The 23,840-nt window shown below is 51.3% G+C and overlaps 1 protein-coding gene across 1 annotated transcript; it reads left to right on the top strand.

Annotated features, from left to right (window-relative positions):
- Positions 1-513: 513 nt before the first annotated feature.
- On the top strand, positions 514-16,226 carry CLU (clusterin). The gene is made up of 9 exons (XM_061569311.1): positions 514-667; positions 6,500-6,628; positions 7,363-7,511; positions 8,754-9,015; positions 9,713-10,132; positions 10,569-10,694; positions 11,940-12,154; positions 14,328-14,512; positions 15,481-16,226. The coding sequence occupies exons 2-9, from the start codon at positions 6,508-6,510 to the stop codon at positions 15,500-15,502; spliced, it is 1,500 nt and encodes a 499-aa protein (XP_061425295.1). The 5' UTR covers positions 514-667; positions 6,500-6,507; the 3' UTR covers positions 15,503-16,226.
- Positions 16,227-23,840: the final 7,614 nt, after the last annotated feature.

Here is a 23,840-nt window from a genome sequence, read left to right as displayed (position 1 = left end):
TGTGTGAGTCTGTGTGTGCGTGTCTCAGTGTGTGTCTGTGTGTGAGTGTGTCTCAGTGTGTGTCTGTGTGTGTGTGGGAGCGGTGGTGTAGCGATTAGCGCGCTGCACTATGAACCTAGCGACCCGGGTTCGATTCCCGCTCACGGCCAACACCAGTGACGATTATCTGAACCGGTACTGGGCCTTCCCTAGGTCGACTCAGCCTGAAATTAGTACCTGGTGTGGTGTGTAAACATCGCCACTGGGGAGACAAAGGCGGTCGGGCGTGGTGCTGGCCACCCACCCCCTCGTGTACCGTGCCGACCTTCATAGGTGCTCGCTATCAGGACTTACCAAACAGTCCACACGGTATTGAGCCCTCTGTGTAGCGGTGCGTGCGTGCAACGTTACGGGATTTACAAATGCAAATGTGTGCGCGTGTGTATGGCTATGGTATGGGCGTGTGTGTTTACGTGGTGGGGGAGGGGGTGTTTTCGTCTTCTGGCATGTGGGATTCATTGGCAAGCAAAGGGTGCACAAACGCTTCTAATCTCATCGCATTACTGAGTGCGTGGGTGTGCGCGTGTCTATATATACACAAACACACACGTCTGGCCTCGCCATACACAGGGCGCTTGGGGTTAGACGACCGACAGAGCAGTCCAGGTACAGCCCGGCCACAACCAAGGTTAGTACCGATACTTCATCACCACCACCAACATCATCATCCATGATCAATCCACTGCTGGATGGAGGGATCTCTCCACCCAGTAGCCAGCTGACGCCTGAGCTTATTGATGTCATCGCTTCACCCCACAAAATCATTCCAACACAATCATCATCATCAGCCATGATCTGTCCACTGCTTCATACATTATTAGAGTTGTTTAGGGAGATGGCGATCTTCGTTTGCATTTTGTGCAAAGTATTTCATTTAATCTGGCGTGTGAAGAACTAAAGACTACATATCTGCTTGCCATAACAACAACAATTATACATAATAACGTAATAACCCTCTGTCATTCCGAGGCTGGGTGAAGGTCGCGTGAGTTCTTTGACCATACTTCACCACGTTGGTCAGTGCGTGTTGGGTGGAGGGGAGGGGGTGGGGAGGGGGAAGCAGGGTCAGGTTTGCCGGGTTCATATAGCGGTGCGCTAACCACTGCGCCACCGCTCCACCCCTGCACCTGCAAGGTCTTAATTTGTGGTCCGTTAGTTGCAGAGCTGTGGTTCTAGGAACCTGCCACAGCCGGGTTCGAGTCTCGGGTCAACATCAGCGGCACGGGAGTGGTGTTTTCCTCTGCCCTCCTTGACAATCCCGCACTGACCAGCGTGGTGAAGTATGGTCAAACAGCCCCCCTGGACGACACGGCGTGGGGAGTCCATCCATCAGGGATAGAAAGCTGATCAATGTAACTTCTAACGGTTGTTCTATGGCAGGGCGAGAAAGCTGAGCGGTCGGTGTTAAGTTGAGTAAACGCGCATTCGTCAATAGCACTGACTTAAAATAAAAATATATAATGGGCAACGTTTCGGGCAATGTCCCTTCTTCATGTTAATTGTGCTTGTGCATCACTGCCAACGCAGCAGCATCACCAACGTCACGCATTGAATGTACATCCTAAGTCTATTCTAGAAGGTGCACACATCTGAGCGACCGATATAAAATCATCGAGATATTCCAGGCGGGCCAAATAACTTGTTTACGCAAAACAACGGCGCGACAAATGTACGGAACTCGGTTCCCAGTGCCATGCAAGGGCAATGTACTAAAATAATAAACCTCGCCACAAACCATCAACATCGCTTCACAAGAGCGACACTGCATATATGATCCTACCCATGCAGTCCACATGTCTACGTTGGCCCCACGTGTTTACTGGGCAGCGAGCGTCGTTCAGTCTGAGAGTTTCTGAAATGTCGAATTTACGGGAAACCCGATCACACGAAAAAAATCGTTCAAATCTGCTTGCTTATCCGCTCTACCGTTTACAAGAGTCTGGCGCGAGACGCCAGGGCCCCGTCTCAAAATCGTACAATGGATAGAGCCGCGCGCCACTGAATCTTTGGACGGAGATTTGGCGCGGGTGAATACGAGGCTAACGTTTCTGGCAATGGGCCTCTTACTCTTCAAGGTTCGCGGCCCAAAACGATAGCGTCACGGACGATTGTAGGGCAGTGTAAATGATGAGGGTGGTGATGTTTGTTTCTTCACTTGTGCTTTCATGCACATCTTTAAACGGACTCATGTCGTCTTCGTCGTGGTCATCAAACTTGTTCCCATTCGTGACGGCTTCCTCCATGGTCCACGAGATGGGGCGGCAGCCTACAGAGGTTCAGAGTTTGTTGCGGTCCAGTCGCCGGGGGCTACGCACCGAGCGACTCGTCACATTCAGTTCATACCGCCGACGTTCCAGCTCTGAACATCTCGAATACGTTGGTGTGATTCTATATTGGTGTGAATATATTGATGCGAATATGTAATCGATATCATAATATAATGAATATATTATACATATCTAATATATCCTCATTATCGCAATATATTGATGTCATATATTGATGTGAATATATATAATAAATATTAATTGTAATGAATATATATAATCAATGTATAATATAACATCATTAATACCGTAATATATTCATGTGAAATGGGGTGAGACGAACATTGCTCTTGGCGGTAACATGGGTTAGAAAACGGCGCCCCCTACCGCGTTGATCAGAGGTCACTTGAAGAAGCGACCTCAGAGGCAGCTCTGTGGCATCCGCTTCCGCGGACCACTCTCTAACACGCAGCGGTCGAGACACTGGCGCGAGGCTTCTGAGCGGATTACGCGCTCGAGACGCCGAGAGCGCAGTTGGGTGTGTGTGTGGGTGGGTGTTTGGGTGTGTGTGGGTGTGTGTGGGTGTGTGTGGGTGTGTGTGTGGGTGTGTGTGGGTGTGTGTGGGTGTGTGTGGGTGGGTGGGTGGTGGGTGTGGGTGTGTGTGTGTGTGTGTGGCTGCGTGGGGGTGTGTGTGTGGGTGCATGTGTGTGTGTGGGTGTGTGGGTGGGTATGTGGGTGTGGGTGGGTGGGTGTGTGTGTGTGGGTGTGTGTGGGTATGTGTGGGTGTGTGTGGGAGAGAGAGAGAAAAAAAACATAACCCATGAGAAAGTTGCAATAAAATACATCAATATTTATTTATGGTATGAGTCTCAGACTCGGAGCCGGGGGGTGGTTCAGGGTTAGGTTCAGGGTCAGTCAACATTGGCACAGGCGAGGGTTGCAGAACAAACTCCCTGCCAGGACAATTCTGCTGATCTGCCCTGTTTTTTAAGTCCACTCACGCACGCAGTGACCACGCGTGGGATGTGAGTCTCACACACACACACTGCCCTGTCTCAGCCATTATTTATTCTGAAATCCGCCACCCACCCCTCCCCCCTCCCACCCCGCGGGTCTCCCGCGCAAGTTTCTGTGTTTAACAAAAAATCTCAGTTCACTGCGGTTACAATTGCCGCTGGGATGTTCTCATAATCCATCCTCATCACCATCGTCGTCGTCGTCATCATTATTATCGTCATTATCAGACAATTTTTTATTGGAGGGGTTTTTCTTCTTCAATAATAAACTTTTGTGTTTATTGTTGACCGCCTTCTTTTGTACCGTCGTGACCCCGAGTTTCCAGTCTGTGCGGCCGCACAAGCGCGCCTTTGTGCACGCACGGCGAGCGAGCGCGTGACGCGGATCAGACTCGACAATGGGGTCCTGTTTCCCCACTTGCCCCCCCCCTCCTTCCCTACACCCCCCCCCCACCGCATCCCACCTCCACCACCACCAACCCCACACACTCGCCCATTACAATTCCACAATCTTGAAAATCGCCACCGCGTGTGGGGTTTTTTTAGACGCGTTCATCAGAAACCTGCGATTCATGTTTTGTTTAACATAATAATCGTTTTTTTCCCCCTTTTTTCTGGCGACGAAACTGAAACCTTTTTACGAGGAATCACGTTTACATTAACCACAATACTTGCGGTCAGAATGCAAACAAAAAACACACTGATCATTTGTTTAACATCTCACTCAAATCTTTTCCCTGGAGGCCGCGGAGTCTCGCCTTGCAGCTGTGATTGTCGACCTCAAGCGCTGCCCACTTGAGTGACAGGCATGCTGCAACTATCCCGAGCAAGCCGCTAATTACACGTGCTAATTAGATAATCTATTATATAATTACAATAACCCCACCCACTCCTCCTTCTCTGATCTCTGCACCTGATGGGTTCACAGCGATGGCGTCTTCCTGCCCGAGTTAAGACCGAAAGCAGGTGGATTCGTTCACTATTCTGGTAAATTCGCCCGATGATGCTGGTTGATGTAGTTGCCAGCGAAACGTCGTACTACTCAAATTGTACATTTTGTGGATTTACTCTCCAACACACCGGTGGGCTGAAGTAGCAACTAATTGCTGTGTTGTGTTTACTTAACAAACCTTGCTGGTTGTGTCGGGTGGTGGAGGGTTACGACACGTTTATGCTTACGTTATCTAACCCAAACACCTTTATTATGAAGCCTCTATATATATTCAGCCTATACTTTCTCGTACTCCTATAAAACGGGTCTATAACAGGTTAGATGCACGACCTTAGCCATTGGGTTTCGTTATCATCAAGGCGAGATGCATCCGCGTGTCCAAACATAATTCCCAGATCGTTCCGGCTAAAAGTAAAAAACCTTTTAGAATCCATCATCATCGGTCATGGTCAGTCCACTGCTGGATGAAGGCCTCCCCCAAGCCACCGTCGTCTCTCGTGACGCATCAATCCGTCTTGCTCCGGCATCGCGAGCCGATGCGAGCCCGCCATCTCAATCAGATCCCTCTCTCTCGCCAGCAGTGGAGATCCTAGGTACTACAGATCCTAGGTACTACAGATCCTAGGTACTACAGATCCTAGGTACTACAGATCCTAGGTACTACAGCTCATAGGTACTACAGATCCTAGGTATTACAGACCGGCCCACAGAAGTGAGATCCTCAACTTATTTAATTGACCTCTGGTCCACACAATAGGCCCTGCAGTGCTTTCACTGGGTACACTTTGTAACTTGTGGGTGCACTTTGTAAGTTGTGGGTACACTTTGTATCAAACGCGAGGCACTGGGAGATTCTTGCTTGCTTTGGCAGCCGCGTGTGGAATTTATTATCTGGCCACGATTGACTCCATGTGATGAGGCGGGTGCGATGGTTATGAGAATGATGATGATGATGATAATGAAGACGGTGAACACAAGGATGAATACGATGATGACCTTGATGATAAAGACGTTGACGATTAATACTAATGCCATGATGACGATGATTGATGATATTGGTGGTGATGAACCTGACGACATTCCCAGCGTGCGTAACCATGGCCATAAAAACACGGCAATGACGACGACTCCGCAGACGATGACAAAGATGATGATGCGGCTGATGATGATAATGACCTCGTTTCTCCATCCTGAGCTAGTGTTGCCAGATTAGGGATAAGTCTTTAATCTGGCAACAGTCACGTGCCCACGCGTAACCACGCAGGTGAGAGGCAGCGCACTTGAGAACACGGCTCAGTGTCCTGCTGCATCACTCACTTGGGGTGACACGCAGCAATCATCGGCCCCTCCTGGCAGATTAATGCCCACTAGTAGGCGCCTGGTGCCGAGTCACTTTGTGCCGCACAGGGACAGCTGCCGCTGGGGGGGGATGCCCATTGATCGTTTGAGATGTCCGCGATGTTTTAGTTTTAGATAACATCGTTCGTACAAATCGCATCTGACAACTGCTGTGGGAGAGACGAGCTGGAAGGCAGTAGACCAGGCGGTTGGCCTCAGCTACCAACAGTTGCCTAAGCTCTGCAGTCCTCTGTATATTAAGATATTTTCAGTCAATCAATGAGTGTCATATACACACACGTGGGAGGAAACTGGAGCTCCCGGAGAATACCCATGTGCGCGACAGGGCAACTCTGGCCCATACACAAGTGGACACACGATATTCGTCCACATTTGCTGTACTGCCATAATAGAGGTTTGTTTTGGGTTAGATCGCGTAAATATATACATTTGTCGTGAAACCCGCCACCACCCGACACAGCCAACTAGTAAGGGTTTTCACGTAAACAGAACGTGCCAATTCATCACGAGTACAGCACACCGGTGTGTTGGAGAGCAAAGCCACAACATTTACAAACTGAGTACGACGTTTCACCAGTAATTACAACCAGCTGCATCAGGCGAAAGCCAGATTTGTGAAGTCCACCTACTGCATCGTCTTGGATGTGGTCACGGCCATGACCATCCAGATGATACACGGTTCTCCGACGTGTCGAGATTATTCAAACGCCACAAATGCAGCAGCAGCAACACAACGACAATCGGCACACCACTAACTCGCGTGCGGATCTCGCTGTGGATGAGTGAGCCGGGAGAAATCGAGGATGTGGAACGGGGAGAGCGACGGGATGCGGATGAGTGATGTCTCACGTCTCTGCGCGGGGCAGGGACAACCATGGGAGCGACGGCATCTCGGCGGCTGCTGCTGCTCATGCACGTGGCACTGCTGATGATGCTGCTGATGATGATGATGGGGGCAAAGCCAGGCGCAGCTCTCACTGTGGAACAGCTTCAGAGTAAGATGGTGGCGGAGGTGATTGAAATGGTGGTGGTGATGATGAATGTTGGTGACGAGGATGATTGTAGTGGATGATGATAATGGTGTTGAGGATGGCTGTAGTGGATGATGATGATGGTGGTGGTGGTGAGGATGGCTGTAGTGGATGATGATGGTGGTGGTAGTGGTGTTGAGGGTGATTGTAGTGGATGATGATGGTGGTGAGGATGGCTGTAGTGATGATGATGGTGGTAGTGGTAGTGTTGAGGATGATTGTAGTGGATGATGATGGTGGTGGTGGTGGTGAGGATGGCTGTAGTGGATGATGATGGTGGTAGTGGTGTTGAGGGTGATTGTAGTGGATGATGATGGTGGTGAGGATGGCTGTAGTGGATGATGATGGTGGTGGTGGTGGTAGTGGTGAGGATGGCTGTAGTGGATGATGATGGTGGTGGTAGTGGTGTTGAGGGTGATTGTAGTGGATGATGATGATGGTGGTGGTGAGGATGATTGTAGTGGATGATGATGATGGTGGTGGTGGTGGTGAGGATGGCTGTAGTGGATGATGACGATGATGGTGGTGGTGGTGAGGATGGCTGTAGTGATGACGATGACGATGATGGTGGTGGTGAGAATGATTGTAGCGATGATGATGATGGTGTGACTACGAGGCCATCGCTCCAGCACCGCTGGCTTGAGTGCTGCTGCCACTGCCGCCACTGCTAATGAGTGTCCCCCCCCCCCCCCCCCCAGAGCTGTCGACGGACGGGGAGGCGCTGCTGGACCGCGAGCTCAAGCGTGGACTCCGCGGACTGCGCGTCCTCAAGACGTTCACCGACAGGAACGAGGAGAAGCACGCGCGCCTGCAGGCCGAGCTCAAGCGGGCACTCGAGCAGAAGCAGGTGCCGCGGCGGGGGGACATGACGACGGTGGTGGGGATGGTGGTGATGGTGGTGATGGTGGTGGTGATGGTGGTGATGGCGGTGGTGGCGATGGTGGTGGTGAAGGTGGTGGCGATGGTGGTGGTGGTGATGGTGGTGATGGTGGTGGTGATGGTGGTGTTGGCGATGACGACGGTGGTGGTGGTGATGGCGATGACGATGGTGGTGATGGTGGTGATTGCGATGACGACGGTGGTGGTGGTGATGGTGAGGATGGCGATGGTGACATATGTACGCATGTTGAACTTCTTTCGCACCGTACGTATCCAACCGTGCTAATCGGAGGCACGAATCGGAGGTTACGATTACAATGACGCTGCTGCTGCTGCCGATAGCTCGAGCAGGGGTTGGCGATGCTCTACGACGACAAGGACAGCCGGCAATACTTCTAATGGCAAAATCGCAGCCGCTGCAACGATTTAAATAAGACCGCTCGCTCGCTCCTCTAAAACATCGACGTTCGTCGATTCTCGTCGACGGCTCTCCCCCCCCCGCCCCCCCATGGGTGGACAAAACCCGATTTTTCCAGCGGCAGGCATCGGGTTTTTTCTTTAATACAATTAAACCCGATTTCGGGGAATTAAAACCTGGTTTAATAAAAACGAAACTGATCCAAGGCTTAGGCTGCTTCCTCGTCGGTGCTGCTATCGTACTCGGGGGGGCCGTCGGGCACGGGGTAGTCGTACAATGCGGCGGGCAGGTTGGTCGTGATGAACACGAGCTTCTCCTCCACAATCGTGGGTGCCAGTGAGTTCCTTAGCTGGGAATGGATGAAGCCCATCGTTGAGAAGTGCGGTTCTGCAATTAGAACTAATTACACCGGATTTCTCCCAATCTCAGATGATCGGGTTTAATATAAAAAGACAATTAAATATTCTTAGGTTTTTTTCGGTAAAGTCACGTAGGTAAAAAATCAAAATTAATAAAAAATAAAATAAAATAAAAAAATCACGACGTTTCAGAGGCAACACAAGCTTCCGTGCCGTGACGGTTCCACCTGAAGACGGAAGCTTGTGTTGCCTCCGAAACGTCGTGATTTTTTTATTTTACTTTTATTAATTTTGATTTTTTACCTACGTGACTTTACCGAAAAAACCTAAGAATATGAATACTTGCAGTCACGAAAGCTTCAAATCAAGACAATGAAACCCGATTGTAAAAAACCCGACTGTGCCCCCCCTCCCTCCGCTCTGCACCCCACAGGAGGCCATCGAGTTGGCGAGAGAAACTCGCGCGCGCCTGGAGACGCGTGGCAAGACGTGCAACGCCTCGCTGTGGCCCGCCTGGGAGAGCGAGTGCCGCCCCTGCCTCGAGCGCTCCTGCAAGCGCTTCGTGTCGCTCACGTGCGGCGGCGGCGGCGGAGGAGTCAGCAACTTTGGCCGCGACGTGGACCGCTTCTTCCAGAGGTTCAACCCCTTCTCGTTCATGCTGGGCGACGAGGCGGACGAGTGGCTCAACTTCACGGGCAAGTGGGGGCACGGGGGGCGGGGAGATAGGGGGAGATGTGGGGGGGGGGGCTGCGGGGTTGACGTCCGTCATGTGGACGACGGAAACCGAATTGCCACGTGAGCATTGATTTCGGGCTGGACGCGCAGACTTAACGGCAGAACAGCGGTGTGCAGCTTTGCCTGTGAAGCCCTCGGCTTCATCTAGATCGGTGTGTGGGGGGTAGGGGTGGGGCATGGATGAGTGAATCCCCAGTTGATTCCAGGGCACCGCGGTGGGGAAATGTTAACTACCTCGCCTGGTATACAGGAGGTCGTGGGTTCGATTCTAACCCTGATTTCTGCTGTATGTTTGGAGTTTGCACGTTCTCTCCGTGGTCCCGTTCGATTTTTCTCCGCGTCCTGCGGTTTTTCCCGCCACATTAAGAATCAACGTGCGTTTTAGAGGATTTTCCTGCTGCTTTAAATTTCCACGCGATAGGCCGCTTTGTTGGGCTACCGAGCGTGGCCACGTCGCTTCTGACAAAGAGCTGTACAGCTCGAGTGGACCTTACCTGGTAAATTAAAAAAAATAATGGAAAAAAACTGTTCGTTCACCTCGGCCCCATTCCCCCAGCGGTGAAAAGGGGGGGGGGGGGGGGGTACGCGCCGTGGCACTGTCACATGGCTCTGTTCACCGGCGTTCCTCCTTCCCTCTTCCTCCCTCCTCCTCCTCAGACGTCGCCAACGGTGACGGCGGCAAATCATTCGACACGATGGAGGAGCACTTCCACAATCTGAGCAAGGAGGTCACAAACCTCTTCCAGCGCAGCTCGTCGGCCCTCGCCTCCGTCACTCCCACGCTCGCCGACACCCTCGGCCAGGACCTCGTCCGCTGGTTCCGGACGCCGCTGCCTTCCCGCGCCGGCTTCCGCGCTCCCCGCTCGCTGGACTGGATGGACCACAGCCCCTTCCTGCGCTGGCCCGAACGGACGCCCCTGCTCGGCCTGTCCGAGGATCCGCTCTTCTGGTCTTCGCCGGCCAGCATCCGCCACGGCCTGGGGCCGTTGGTGTCGATGAAGAACCTGCTGGGACGCTTGTTCGGCGTCCAGAGGGAGGTGGCGACGGCCGGGGACAAGGAGGAGGAGGAGCACACGGGTACCGCTGCTGGGGCACGCTGCCTGTCGATGTGGAGTGGTGTATAGCCGTACGATCATCTGTGTCGACATCCACGCGTTCGTCTGCCTGTCCCTCTTGCGATCTCTCTCTCTCTGTGTATACGCGTGTAGAGTACACACATCCAGCCAGCATTCTGGGCCTTGTCCGTTGTTCTTCTCAGCCATCAAATGAATGTTCTCGCTGATCCCTCAGTCAATGCGTACGCCTCTTCATCTGTCTGTCAATCCATTTCAACCATATACTTGGCCTTTTAACATATCCATCTTCATATTTATCCATGTAACCATCTTTTCATCAAATATCAACGCATTTGTCCGTCCATCCATTCGTCAGTCCATCCCAACCCATCTGCCCATAATTCTCAACCTGCCGGATCCTCTATTTTACCCCCTCGCCCTCCCCGCGTGACCGTCAGTGACCAGCAGCGGGGGACTCGGACAGGAGGGGGGAGACGCCTTCCGATGCAAACAGATCCAGCGCAGCTCCAAGGGCTGCCTCGCCATGAAGGACGAGTGTGAGCGCTGCCAGGCGCTCATCAGGGGTGAGGAGGCTGCTCGCGGGAGCTTTGGGGGGCGTGGGGCGGAGGGGAGGGGCACCCGAGACGCTAGGCTTGGGCCCAATAATCCATCAGCACCAGGGAGGGACGCCACGGTGGCTGGGAGATGTTAACTACCTCGCCTGGTATGCAGGAGATCGCGGGCTTAATCCCGATCCTGACGCCTGCTGCTGCTGTATATTTGGAGTGTGCGTGTCTCTCACCCTGTGTTCATACTCTTAGTTCTTTCGGTAAAGTCACGTAGGTAAAAAAATGAAATTAAAATTCATAAAAAATAAAATAATAAAAATCATTATTAAAATTAATAAAAAATAAAATAATAAAAATCATGATTAAAATTAATCTTCTTCTTTAGTGCTGCCTAACGGCGTGTGCGACTTCACAATGATATTGGTCCCGGTATAGCATTAATAAAATAATAAAAATCATGATTTTTATTATTATTATTTTTATTAATTTTAATTTCATATTTTTACCTACGTGACTTTACCGAAAGAACTAAGAGTATGAATCCTTGCAGTCACGAAAGCTTCAAATCTAGAATTCTCACCCTGTGGTCGGTGGATTCTTATCTGGGTCCTCCGGTTTTCCCCTCCACGTTGAGAATCAACAACACGCGCTTACAGTATTTGGCTGCTGCTATAAATGTCAACGTGATGAGTCACTTTGTTGAGCTGTCATATGTGGCCTGGTCGCTTCTGAAAAAAAGAGCTATACAGCTCAGTGAGCCTTATCTGGTGAACTAACGAAAAATTATTGTTTAGTTGTGAGTTGACGAGTGGCGGTGGTGGTGCAGAAGCACTGATAACAAAATAGAACTCAACATTTGTGACAACACTGTTCATTTATAGTAAAGAAATATAGGCGACGTTCCGGGCAATGGCGTGTCTCTCTCCGGTTTTAGGGACAAGCAGCGAGGGTGGATTTCCGCGCTGATGTTGTGAAACTCCCTCCCCGTGGGCTTCGGGGTGATGCCCCGTACCCCGGCTAGCCGGGAGAGTCGGACTGGGGACATAGCATTGACCCCTAGTGCAAGGCGTGGGTTGTCACTTTAAAATCATCTACATCGACACACTCATTTCTTCAGAACTGATTTTCGTGTTTAGCTTGTCGTCCTTCCCCCGCACCTCCAATTAGCGCGGTTGGCCACGTAGGTCGCGAAAGAAGCTCAACACACGTACGTACGTACATTTCGTCGTCGTCATTGCTGTGATTGTTACGGCGACGCAGAGTGTCCGGAGCTGGGCAAGCTGCAGCGCGAGCAGTCGCACGCGCTGGACGCAGTCGAGTCCAGCTGGGAGCGCTACAACCGCACCCTGGATGTCACGGGCCGCCACCTTCGCGAGAGCGCGCGCCTCCTCGACAGCATGATGCACCGCTTCGGCTGGGTGTCGCGCCTCGTCGAGAGCCTGGGAAACAGCTCGGTGGACTTCCACGTGGAGACGGTGAGGCAGAGGTCGCAAATGGGTTTTGATTCATATTCTTAGGTGTTTTTGGCAAAGTCACGTAGGTAAAACATTAAAATTAATAAAAGTGAAATAAAATAAAAATCACGACGTTTCGGAGGGTTTTGATTCCTTACCCGTACCCGTACCCGGCCGCACCAGGGTCGCAATCGGGTACCCGTACCCTACCCGATACACGGCTACCCGTACCCGGCCGGGTATCGGGTAGGTTACGGGTACGGGTACTCGATTGCGACCTCTGGGATGAAGCCATGTTGCAGGCGCGGGTGGGTTGATTCTAGGAACTTGAATTGTGAGAAGAGACAAGATGTTGGGAAATGAGTGACAAACGGTTACTCACCAGTGACTCACGGCCTACCCGTACCCGTACCCGGCCGCACCAGGGTCGCAAACGGGCACCCATACAAGGCCGGGTACGGGTAGCCGGGTATCGGGTAGGGTACGGGTATCGGGTACCCGATTGCGACCTCAGCGGTGAGGTCGCCTCTCCCTCCCCCCACCACTCCCTGACCCCTGGCGACCCCCACCCCCCGCCCCGGTTCCTCTCCCAGCTCACACCGCACGGTAGCGAGATGTTATCTCCCTCGCCTGGTGTGCAGGAAGTCGTGGGTTCCATCCCGAACCTGACGCCTGCTGTACATTTGGAGATTGCGTGTTCTCACCGCGGCCGCGAGGATTTTTCTGCGGGTCCGCGGGTTTTTCCCTCCACGCGTTTGGAATCAACGTCACGCGTGGAGGAGCATTTGGTTGCAATGGATGCCCACGTGATGAGGCACTTCGCTGAACTGCCATGTGTGGCCAGGTCGCTTCTGAAAAATGAAATTGGTTCAGTTCACCGCTCCTTGCGGCTCCTATCGGTGTGGCCTGGGGACTGTTGGGGCAGGTGGTGTCAGCAAGCACCCGTTAGAAAGCCGGCGCGGGTGACCAATACCACCCCCGACCGTCTTTGTCTCCCCAGTGCCGATATTTTCACACCACACCACGGTTCTCATTTAAGGCCGAGTCGATCTAGGGGAGGACCAGGACCAGTTCAAATATTTGTCACCGTCGTTTGGCCACGAGCGGGAAACCAACGGCTCGGGTCGCTGGGTTCGTAGTGCGTCGCTGTGCGAACCACTGCACCACCACTCCCCATCTCGCACACGCACTCGGATAGAGGGGTGACGATGCTGCGGCGGTGACTGGACATTGCCCACCCACTTTGAAACAGCGCGCTAAGCGACACGGCGTCTTTGCAAGCATCGTAGCCGCACTAAGCGGGAGACTGGAGGGTATTTTTAAATCCTTTATATTAAGTTTGCTTGCTTGCTTGCATGCTTGCTTACGACCGTGCAAATCTTTCGGTCGTTTTTTAACCCACTTCCCGTGATCCAATCGAGCTGACATTTTCCACACAGACTCGTTGTGCCAGACAATTAATGTTCGTGAAAAAAAATTCCCAAAATTTTACACTTTTTAGGCAAAAACAAATTATTTTACATATATTAAAATAGAACTCATTTATCGCTTTGGCTGAACGTCACAGTATAAGAGCCCAGAGCGTAACCCCTCCACAGGCCGTGGCGGAGTAGCGCAGTTGGTAGCGCCCTCGCTTCCCATGCCAAAGGTCACGGGATCGATCCCCGCGTCCTCCACAGGCGAATATATTTTTAAATCCTTTATATTAAGTTCGCTGCCACGCATATAAAGGATTTATAGTGAAAAACTTAGTTTTTACAGGTTATACTTATTTCTCTCCAAACCTTGCCACTCTGCTACATGTAGGTGCCCGCACCTACACGTAGCAGAGGGCCTCGCATTAATGAAACAACGAATCTCCCCCCTGGTAAATCTTAACGAGATACCGACCGTCGTCATCTCAATGGTGGAAAACGGGTGGGGACATCGCTCCGATCCCCATGGGTCTGCTAACGACACAGTTCAACCCAAAACCGGAGGGGCACCGCAGTTTCTCAGCGTAAGCACCGCTCCGGTTGCGCCACGTCGGTTCAGGGGGCGGGCCTCCTGCAGGTCGGGGCACCGCACGAAGACGAGAGCCGTCGCATTCGTCTGTGTCTGCTATCCGGCGACCGCCCCAACGGTTGCCCTTCGCCCATCGTCGCGAGCCCCCACCCCCCCTCACCCCCCCTCACCCCCCCGGGGCCTCCTGCAGGTGCTGAGCCGCGAGGGTGGCGAGGGCGCAGCGGGGCCACCGGACACGGCGGTGAGCGTGCGCCTCTACGACTCCCAGGAGCCCGTCACCTTCTCCGTGCCGGGCTCGCTGCGCTGGGACGACCCCAACTTCATCCGCACCGTGGTGGAGCGGGCACTCCGCCAGTACCAGGAACGCGCCAGCGGGTACGCCCCCGTCAGGGAAGTCCCTCTTGAACGTACTTCACCATCCTGGTCAGAGAGGGGTGGGGGAGGGGTGGGGGAGGGGTGGGGGAGGGGGGGGGCGAGGTGATGCCGTGACAGAGGATCCGTCGCGGAAGGGAAAGAATGAGATGGTCTAGTTGACCAGGCTTGTAGGATAAGGGATATAGGTTTTGATTTATAGGATATGAGATATGGCATATAGGATATGGGTTGTGGGTTATTGGATATGGGTTATGGGATATAGGATGTGGGTTATAGGATATGGGTAATGAGTTATAGAACACGGGTTATGGGATATAGGATATGGGTTATGAGATGTAGGATATGGATTATAGGATATGGGATATGGGTTCGAATCCCCACCCTCGGAATTGTTTTGTTCGTCACCCCCTTGGCGGCTGCAGCGTCCCTCCGAGTGAAACTGTTTTTGTACTTTAGAGACCCGCTGTCAGTGATATTTGTATGCAATTTGTTATTTCATACATTATCGTTACATTTCATTCAATGAGCTCCTCTCCTCCCTCGAGGCCCACAAGGGTTGTTTGTGGGGCTGTCGTTTCTTGATTAACCCCCCCCCCCCCAGTCTACTAAGTTGAGGGGGGGCAATGCCCCCCTCCCCCACTGCCACCACCTATGGTTGCTACTCAGGGATCAATGCCACCTGTCAACCAGAGTTCGACTCCTGGCCGAGGTCCACGTCAATGCTGAGTCGTCCAAAACTGCTCCTCGGCCTCACGTCTCATTCATCAAACCCTCCCTGACCAGCACGGTGAAGAATGGTCAAACGACCCCACCTGACTAATCAAGGGCATGGAGAAGCCTTCGTTAAAGCCGCGTATGGGACAGAGGCTGAACAGCGGCCTTTGTTTCGTGACTTTAAATGTGCGCTCTGCAAATAGGATTCAGATTTCCATTGTGTGTGTGCGTATGTGCGCTTTTTGTTGTTTCAGAGAAAATGCTACCGTCAAGTAAGAGGGAGGAACTGGGATTGAACCGGAGGCTCAGTGAGCGGAGGCCGCACTGGGGTTACACACCAGCTAGCGACGTGTTAGCAATGCTTCAACTCGTTGAACGTTCCTTTGATTTCAATTCCCGCTCCCGTTAAACCTTAGCGGTGCATATACAGTAGTAGTCCGTGACTGGAGACGCGGTGTTGAATTGTGTTGTTGAGCCTGTGGCATCGCTCTCAAGTGTGCAGGCGGTGCAACTGCACCGGGACCCATGGCTCACCAACTACACCACTGGATTTGAGACGCTAATCACCAAGGCTCGCAGAGCCAGACGAAGGCCACCAAGTCAGACTGGGGCTTGCCCACGCTCTGACAGTGAAGCCAGTGGTGTAGCTATCGAGTGTGCAGGCGGTGCAACTGCAATGCCATCCCCCCCCTTTCATCCTTTGCACCAGGGCTCATGCCAACAAGGCCACGCCACCGTTAGCACGCAATGATTGTTTACGCATTATTCAGAGATTCGGCTGCAGCTTTATTAACCGCACACTTTAACGCGCTATTTGCACAGCTCTTAACTGCAATGCCGGGGGGTTGCCCCACGTCCGACTAACCATGGGGCACACTGCACCGACACGATCCACACATATATACGTAACCAAGAGCATTGCGTCCAGAGAAATCCTGATAACCGTGCGTCCGTGATATCTGCTCGTCCTATTAACCGCAAAATAAAAAAGCAGACTCGAGAGCGTCTCGCCGAGTGTTTGTCTCGCCGCGCGGGGGTGAGGACGCCGAGATGCACGCGGAGTCGCCGCCACATCTCCGTTGCGAGCCATGATGGGGAGAGAGAGAGAGGCCTTCAAGGAGCAGTGGGCGATGGAGGAGGCCGTGTGCTCGGTGGCAGATGACGGAGAGCTCTGCATGGAGATATAAGCTACCTGTCGGAGGCTGTTGGCCTGCGAGAAGGGCTGCGTGCAGAACGAGAGAGAGAGCGAGCGAGAGGTGGGGCTTTACATAAAACAGAGTTTAAAAATGTAAAAAAAAAATTACGAAATGATGAACGAAGCAAAGTACCGAATACACCGAGCATCTTCTTGTTTCCACTGATCGTTGATGATGGGGAGAGAGAGAGAGACGGCATCGACGGAAGGGACTTCGAGCAAGAACAGAGAGCAGGACGGCACGGGCAGTGGGGCTGGGAGACCCGAGCAGGAGAAGTTGCCAGCGAGGACGCAGCGGGAGCACGCGGGGAGGACGGTGACGGATAGAAGAATGTCGAGAGGCTCTGAAAGGTGACCCCCCCCCCCCACCCCGGGTGGGACAACAGGGTCGGAAGAAGATGTCTCGAGTTCGAGGACCGTGCAGAATACACGCTGTGTGTGTGTGTGGTTTAACACACTGTGTGGTTGTGCGCGGATAACACACACACTGTGTGTTCTTGCCGAGTGTGTTCAACCACAGTGTGTTCAAACACACACAACCACACACAACCACACACAACCACAGTGTGGATTTACAGCAGCGTTCTTCACTAATTTTCAGAGCCGGGGGGTGGCCAATGTCGCCGACAAGACATCTGTGTGAGGGCCGCCACAACCGTAGTCTTCACTTGAGTCACGGCAACTTTAAATCGCGTGCACGCTCACCTTCAGGGTTCACGTCGTAGCGTCATTCCACTCCTGCCGCCACCAGGGGTCGCTATGTACTTACCGCCGTAACCACAACATTCGACGGTGATGACCTGACATCTTTCCCAGTCTTTCCGCTCCCTCTGTTGGCAAGAAGGGACAGGGCAAGGATCGGGTGCCGAGTGGTGGACACTCGAATTCACGCAACCGGAAAAATGTCACGCGCACACACACGTTCATTAGATATCGGTTTTCAGCCGCCAATCACAGTTTGGCTGCATAAATGTCATGTACATCGTAAATGTCATGACTATCATGAATATTCATGACATTTAGCCGCTAAGGGGGTGGGAAACAAAACAACTCCGAGCGTGAGGATTCGAACCCATATCCTATAATCCATATCCTACATCTCATAACTCATATCCTAAATCCCATAACCCGTATTCTATAACTCATAACCCATATCCTAAATCCCATAAACCGTATTCTATAACTCATCCCATATCCTATAATCCATATCCTACATCTCACAACCCATATCCTAAATCCCATCAACCGTATTCTATAACTCATTACCCATATCTCAAAACCCATATCCTATATCCCATAACCCATATCCCATAACCCATATCTCATAACCCATATCCTATAACCCATAACCCGTATTCTATAACTCATAACCCATATCTCATAACCCATATCCTACATCTCAACCCATATCCTATATCCCATAACCCATAACCCATATCCTATATCCCATAACCCATATCCTATAACCCATAACCCACGCCACTCGCCACATCTGGACGAGTTTGTCCTCATCGTTTGAGTTCGTGTCGAGATATGTATTAATTGGTGTGCGCGTGTACTTGTGTACGGTGTCTCCCCTGGTCGACTCAGCCTCAAACGAGTACCTGGTGCGATGTGGAAACATCGCCACTGGGGGGAGACAAAGGCGGCCGGGCGTGGTGTTGGCCACCCACCCCCTCGTGTGCTGTGCCGGCCGTCATAGGTGCTCGCTAACAGCACTTGTCCTTGCAGTCTGTCAAGGCTATAATGGGGGGGTTATTTGTCTTTGTATGGTGAACTTCTTTTGCACCGTACGTAGCCAACAGCGCTATTCGGAGGCGCGTGTGTTTCGATGAAGAGGTGGAATGTATCTCTCCTCCACTCACGATCGCCCACTAATTTCACTCCCCGCTTGCTTCAAGCACGCATTTTGTTAAATTGTATTTGTTGCAAGCGGCGTCGTCCCAGTTTTTATTTCCGCCCATTTCACTCGAGGACCGATCACTTTTGTATTCCACAGAGGCCGTCCATAAATGACGTCACGCACCTATGGGGGGGGGGGGTCAGACATTTGTGACGAGGGAGGGGGTGAGAAATGTGACTTCAAATCAGAATGCGCAATTAAATAAATATAGACAACACGTTCTGCTTAATTTAATATACTTTTTACTAAATGTTTTCTCCTACATCAGAGTGCAGCGGCACATTAAATACGCACTAAAACGATAATTGTTTAAAGCGATTTGAAGCATGTTTTATATATTTTTTGGGGGGTGGGGCAGAGTTTTGTGACGTCATATTTGAGGCGGGGGGGGGGGTCTGACTTTTTGTGACGCCGTGTGACGATGGGGTGGGGGGAGTTAAAAATCGTTCAAAATCGCGTGACGTCATTTATGGACGGCCCCTTCCCCAACACCCACAGGGCTATCAAAGCCGCACAGTGCTCAAGGCTCTCAAACCTTGAACCCGCAACCATCGACCGCCTACTCAAAATCCACCACCACCGCTCACAAACAGCCCTGCAAACCTTCCAGCCAAACGTTTCTCCTCGCCGTGAACTCTTCAACAAAATTCTAGATTTGAAGCTTTCGTGACTGCAAGGATTCATACTCTTGGGCTTTTTAGGTGAAGTCACGAAGGTTAAAAATAAATTTAATAGAAGTAATAGTAGAAATAAAATAATAAATCACGACGTTTCGGAGGCAACACAAGTCTCCGTCATCAGGTGGGACCGTCACAGCCAGATTTACTGTCTCAAGTGAGGCCTGATTACGGAGACCTGTGTTGCCTCCGAAACGTCGTGATTGATTATTTTATTTCTATTACTACTTCTATTAATTTTATTTTTATTTTCTACTTACGTGACTTTACCGAAAAATGCTCTTCACCACAATCAGCACGACCGTCGTCCACAAAGAGGACGATTCAACCCCCCCCCCTCACATCTCGCAGCCACTGCACGACAACGCGGAAAGCCATCATTTCCACCACCAACTTCACGAACATCTCAGATCCCACAACAGCAACAGCAACCCGCCACTAATAATAACCATGATAATTAGCGACGGAGTTTGTCACCACGGAGTTCCGTGCTGCTTTGCGTCGCCAAAAGGTGGCAGCATGGGGTCAGAACTCAGATTCTAGATTTGAAGCTTTCGTGACCTCAAGGATTCATATTCTTAGGTTTTTTCGGTAAAGTCACGTAGGTAAAAAATAAAATTAAAATTAATAAAAGTAAAATAAAATAAAAAATTAAATTAAAATCACGACGTTTCGGAGGCAACACAAGCTTACGTGGAACCGTCACTGCACGACTGCTGCATCAAGTAACTGCTGCATCAAGTAACCGTCACAGCACGATAGCTGCATCAAGCAACTTGATGCAGCTATCGTGCTGTGACGGTTCCACCTGAAGACGGAAGCTTGTGTTGCCTCCGAAACGTCGTGATTTTTATTTTATTTTTATTTTACTTTTATTAATTTTATTTTTTATCTACGTGACTTTACCGAAAAAACCTAAGAATATAGAACTCAGATTGTAAATGTTGCCGATTTTTTTCTCCAACACTTCAGTGTGTTGGAGAGCAAAGCCATGTCAATGTTGTGTAATTAAGGTTTTGGGTTCGATTTGCCAGAGTATTCTGGCAAATGTTCCCGATGATGCTGGATGTAATTACCAGCGAAACGTCGGACTACTCAGATTGTAAACGTTGTGGATTTACTCTCCAACACACCGGTGGGTTGAAGTAGTCACTAATTGGCGTTTTGTTTACGTGACAAATCCCCTTACTAATTGGCTATATCGGGTGGTGGAGGGCTACGACACGTTTATACTTACACGATCTAACCCAAACATCTTTATTATGAATACTATTGCTCGCGAAAGCCTACGTGTTAAACTAAATGTTGTGGATTTGCTTTCCAACACACCGGTATTGCTGTACCAGTTACGAATTGGCATGTTCTGTTTACGTGACAAACCTTACTAATTGGCTGTGACGGGTGGTGGCGGGTTTAACGACACATTTATATATTTACGCGATTTAACCCCCAAAAAAATCTGTATTGTGGGGTAAGAAAGTCCACTCGTCTATCTGGCCATCGCCCAACAAATTTTCCTCCTGCAGCCCACCCTCTCCCCTCCCATCACGAACATGTCACCCGCTCATCTTGCTCGTCCTCGTCTCTCCCTCCTGTCGTGCGGGTCGGAAAAAACGCCGAGACGCTGCCTCCTCCGGCAGGCCGCGGATGTTGGGGCCTGTTGGAGCCCAGTGCTCCTCAACCTTTTGTTTCGTTTTTTTTTTGTATTCCGCTGCACCCACTCACGTTTTCGAGATGGCCCAAACTTCGCGGCCACACCGCACCAGCGACTGGATGGGTGCGTGGGGATGCGTGGTGGCTGATAGATAATATAATTGACGAACCCCGTTGCTCGTTCTGATCTCACCGAAAACAAGGAAATCAAAGTGGCGCTGCCAAAATCCGTAACAAGAATTTTCCCAACTGCGCGAGTGTTTTTGTGTGTGTGAGTGTGTGTCTGTGAGTGTGTCTGTGGCTGGGTGTGTGAGTGTGTCCGTGGCTGTGTGTGTGTGTGAGTGTCTGTGTGTGTGTCTGTGTGTGTGAGTGTGTCTGTGGCTGGGTGTGTGAGTGTCTGTGTAAGTGTGTCTGTGTCTCTGCGTGTATGAGTGTGTCCGTGTCTGTGTGTCTGTGTCTCTGTATGTCTCGGTGGCTGTGTCTGTATGTGTGTCTCGGTGGCTGTGTGTGAGTGTTTCTGTGTCTCCGTGTCTCTTTGTGTGTCTCTGCGTGTGTCTCCTCCTCCCTGTGTGTTTGCCCACCTGTGCATGCGAGTTGGGAGGGCCGGGGGGTGAGGGCTGACGGCTGCTTAGGAGAGCGGTGGGGGTTTGGACCTTGAGGTTCTTTTCTACGATTCCGAAAACACCGGGGCACACCCGGGACTCAACGAAGCCATACCCCTCCGCATAACAACATGCAATCGTTTTTTACACATCGCATCAGTCACACGGTCTTCTGGGACCGCATACCTTTCAGCAGTCTTGCTTCAAAACAGCGCACGACTCCGGACCCGGTTTCGACACGCGGCGTCTCATCGGCAGTGTCAGGCTTGCAATGTTTGTGGTGAATTACCGGACGTTTATATATGCCAGGGTCCTAGTTGAATGCAACACCATATAATAGCATTATTACGTAATAAGCATTCTCGTAGGCTGCAGTGCACCGTGCAATGTTGGTTGTCTGTTGCTTGCCGCTTGGCATTTTGGAGCCGTGCTCACCGACCGTGATTTATTTTGACTTAAAGCTTTCGTGACTGCAGGAATTCATATTCTTACGCGATTTATTTATTATAAGTAAAACAACAAATCTAGGCTGACAAAATTACGCGGAATGTGCCGGCATTGCTTTCGCAAGCCTGACTCGTGATGAGACCCACAAGGGCCGAAGCCGCTCCAGCGTTTGCTGGCTTTTGAACAAATGCTGCGTCGATAGTATATTGGTCTCGAACGCCAACAGGCTGATGGGCCAAAACATATTTCACCTTCACGTCGGGACACAGAAGGGAATTTGTGATATATTCTGTTACCCATCGTGCTCAGTAAGAAGGCGCACTGAGAGTGAGTGAGTGTAATGTCTCGCAAGACTTGGAGGAGATAATTGGTGGGAGAGCGATTCACCAGCTGAGAAATCCCCCCCCCCCTCCCCATCCTAAAACCAACCCCTAAATACATTCCCATCTAAACATACACGTCTTCAGTTTCACTGCTGATACCACGAGCATCACGTGGTGGGTTGGTGGTGTTAGCGGTGCGGCGGGGGATCGCATTTGCTGACCCCAACACGGAGTGGGTTGGGGGTCAGGAGGCTGTGGGCGCAGTGGTCAGCAGCACGGAGCTCGCCGCTCCGACTCGATCTACCGGCGCGGCACTTGGGAACAATGGGGGTGGGGGACGTTTATTAAATCCCAACTCCCTCCCTCCCCGTGGGCCCAGCAGTTGAAATGGCTTACGCCACAGTGAGTCTATGATCGGTGAGTCGCGTGCGGTGGGGTAAAGCGTGGGTACTCCCGCTTGGAATCATATGAATACTTCTTCAAAGACGCCTGGTCAGCCTGCAGGAAGCAGACCAAATCAACGCTCGAGAGAGAGAGGCTGGCTGTCTCTAGCCCACAGCCCCTCTTCCTCCAGCAGTGCGGTGAGGGATAGCAATTGCAGGGCTGCGCCTCTACCCGTGGGGGTGTGGAAGGGAGAGAGGGGGGAGTGGGGGCTCTGGCTGCAGGGGGTGAAGCCGGCCACGGCCCACGTGGTGTGCGCATCACGCCACGTGGCCGGCAGGCTGGGGGTGGTCCCGTGATGGCCTGGCTCGTGGCACGCGCGCTCACTCCGCACCTGCCCTTTAAAGCAGTGGCTCCCAGGCCGAGGGGGTGCGCTGTTACCCTCCTGGGGGGCACACGTGGTAATGTCTCGGTGGGTGGTGGTGGAAGGGGGGAAGTGGGTAACGCGAGGATGATTTATAAACGTGTGAAATTATATCGTGCGCGAGAGTCATTGGTGAATAAGCGCGTGTGAATTTGCCCATATAAGATAACTACGAGAACATTTACATCCTTATGGTGACCTATAACGATACAGAACACCTTTCTAAACTCATTGATAGTAAACTATTTTGTTTTCCAAGAGCAACCAGCTCGGACGAGCAAATTACGTGACGCGTGCAGTTACTTCGGTGGTAAGGAGACCTCACGAAATGGACAATTGGTTAAAATACTGATGTTCATTAGTCGTACATTTAGATTTGAAGTTTTCGTGACTGCAGGGATCCATACTCTTTGGTTCTTTCGGTAAAGTCACGTAGGTATAAAATAAAATGAATTAAATCACGACGTTTCGGGCGCAACACAAGCGTCCGTCATCAGGTGGGACAATTGTTTCTTGCTGTGGTTGTCCCACCTGACGTCGCGACTTAATTTATTTTATAACCTACGTGACTTTACCGACAGAACCAAAGAGTATAGTCATACATTAGTCAAACATTTCTCAGAACCATGTTGGGTCAGGCAAGAGGGTGTCTCGTTTGAAACGGGATTCGACACGGGGGGTAGAAGACCACTTGATTTACAGCAATCGTTGTGGTGCGTCTAATAAATATTATATTAGTTCGTACGCCGATGTCCATGATCGTTCTTCATAGCCATTGTCCATCCGGCACGCCGCCTCTTCCACCACTGAGGGTCACAGCGGTGAGCGAGTGGTGGTTATTGTTGTTGTTTGTTTGTGCACCACTGCCACAGCAGCAACACAAACACGCGTGACACAATGTGTTGCGTAATGTACCAAGAAGGCGCATTTCCCGAAACGTCGCCTGTTATGCATCTTTGTTTCCTGTAGGGCGATGTTGTTCACGAATGCATTGAGCTATAATCCGATG

The sequence above is a fragment of the Lethenteron reissneri genome, chromosome 43 (assembly GCF_015708825.2).
Source record: "Lethenteron reissneri isolate LAM-NWPU_2019-01 chromosome 43, ASM1570882v1, whole genome shotgun sequence".
Lineage (NCBI taxonomy): Eukaryota > Metazoa > Chordata > Hyperoartia > Petromyzontiformes > Petromyzontidae > Lethenteron > Lethenteron reissneri.
Note: the sequence above shows the minus strand (reverse complement) of the source record. Positions and strands in the feature narration are given on the sequence as shown.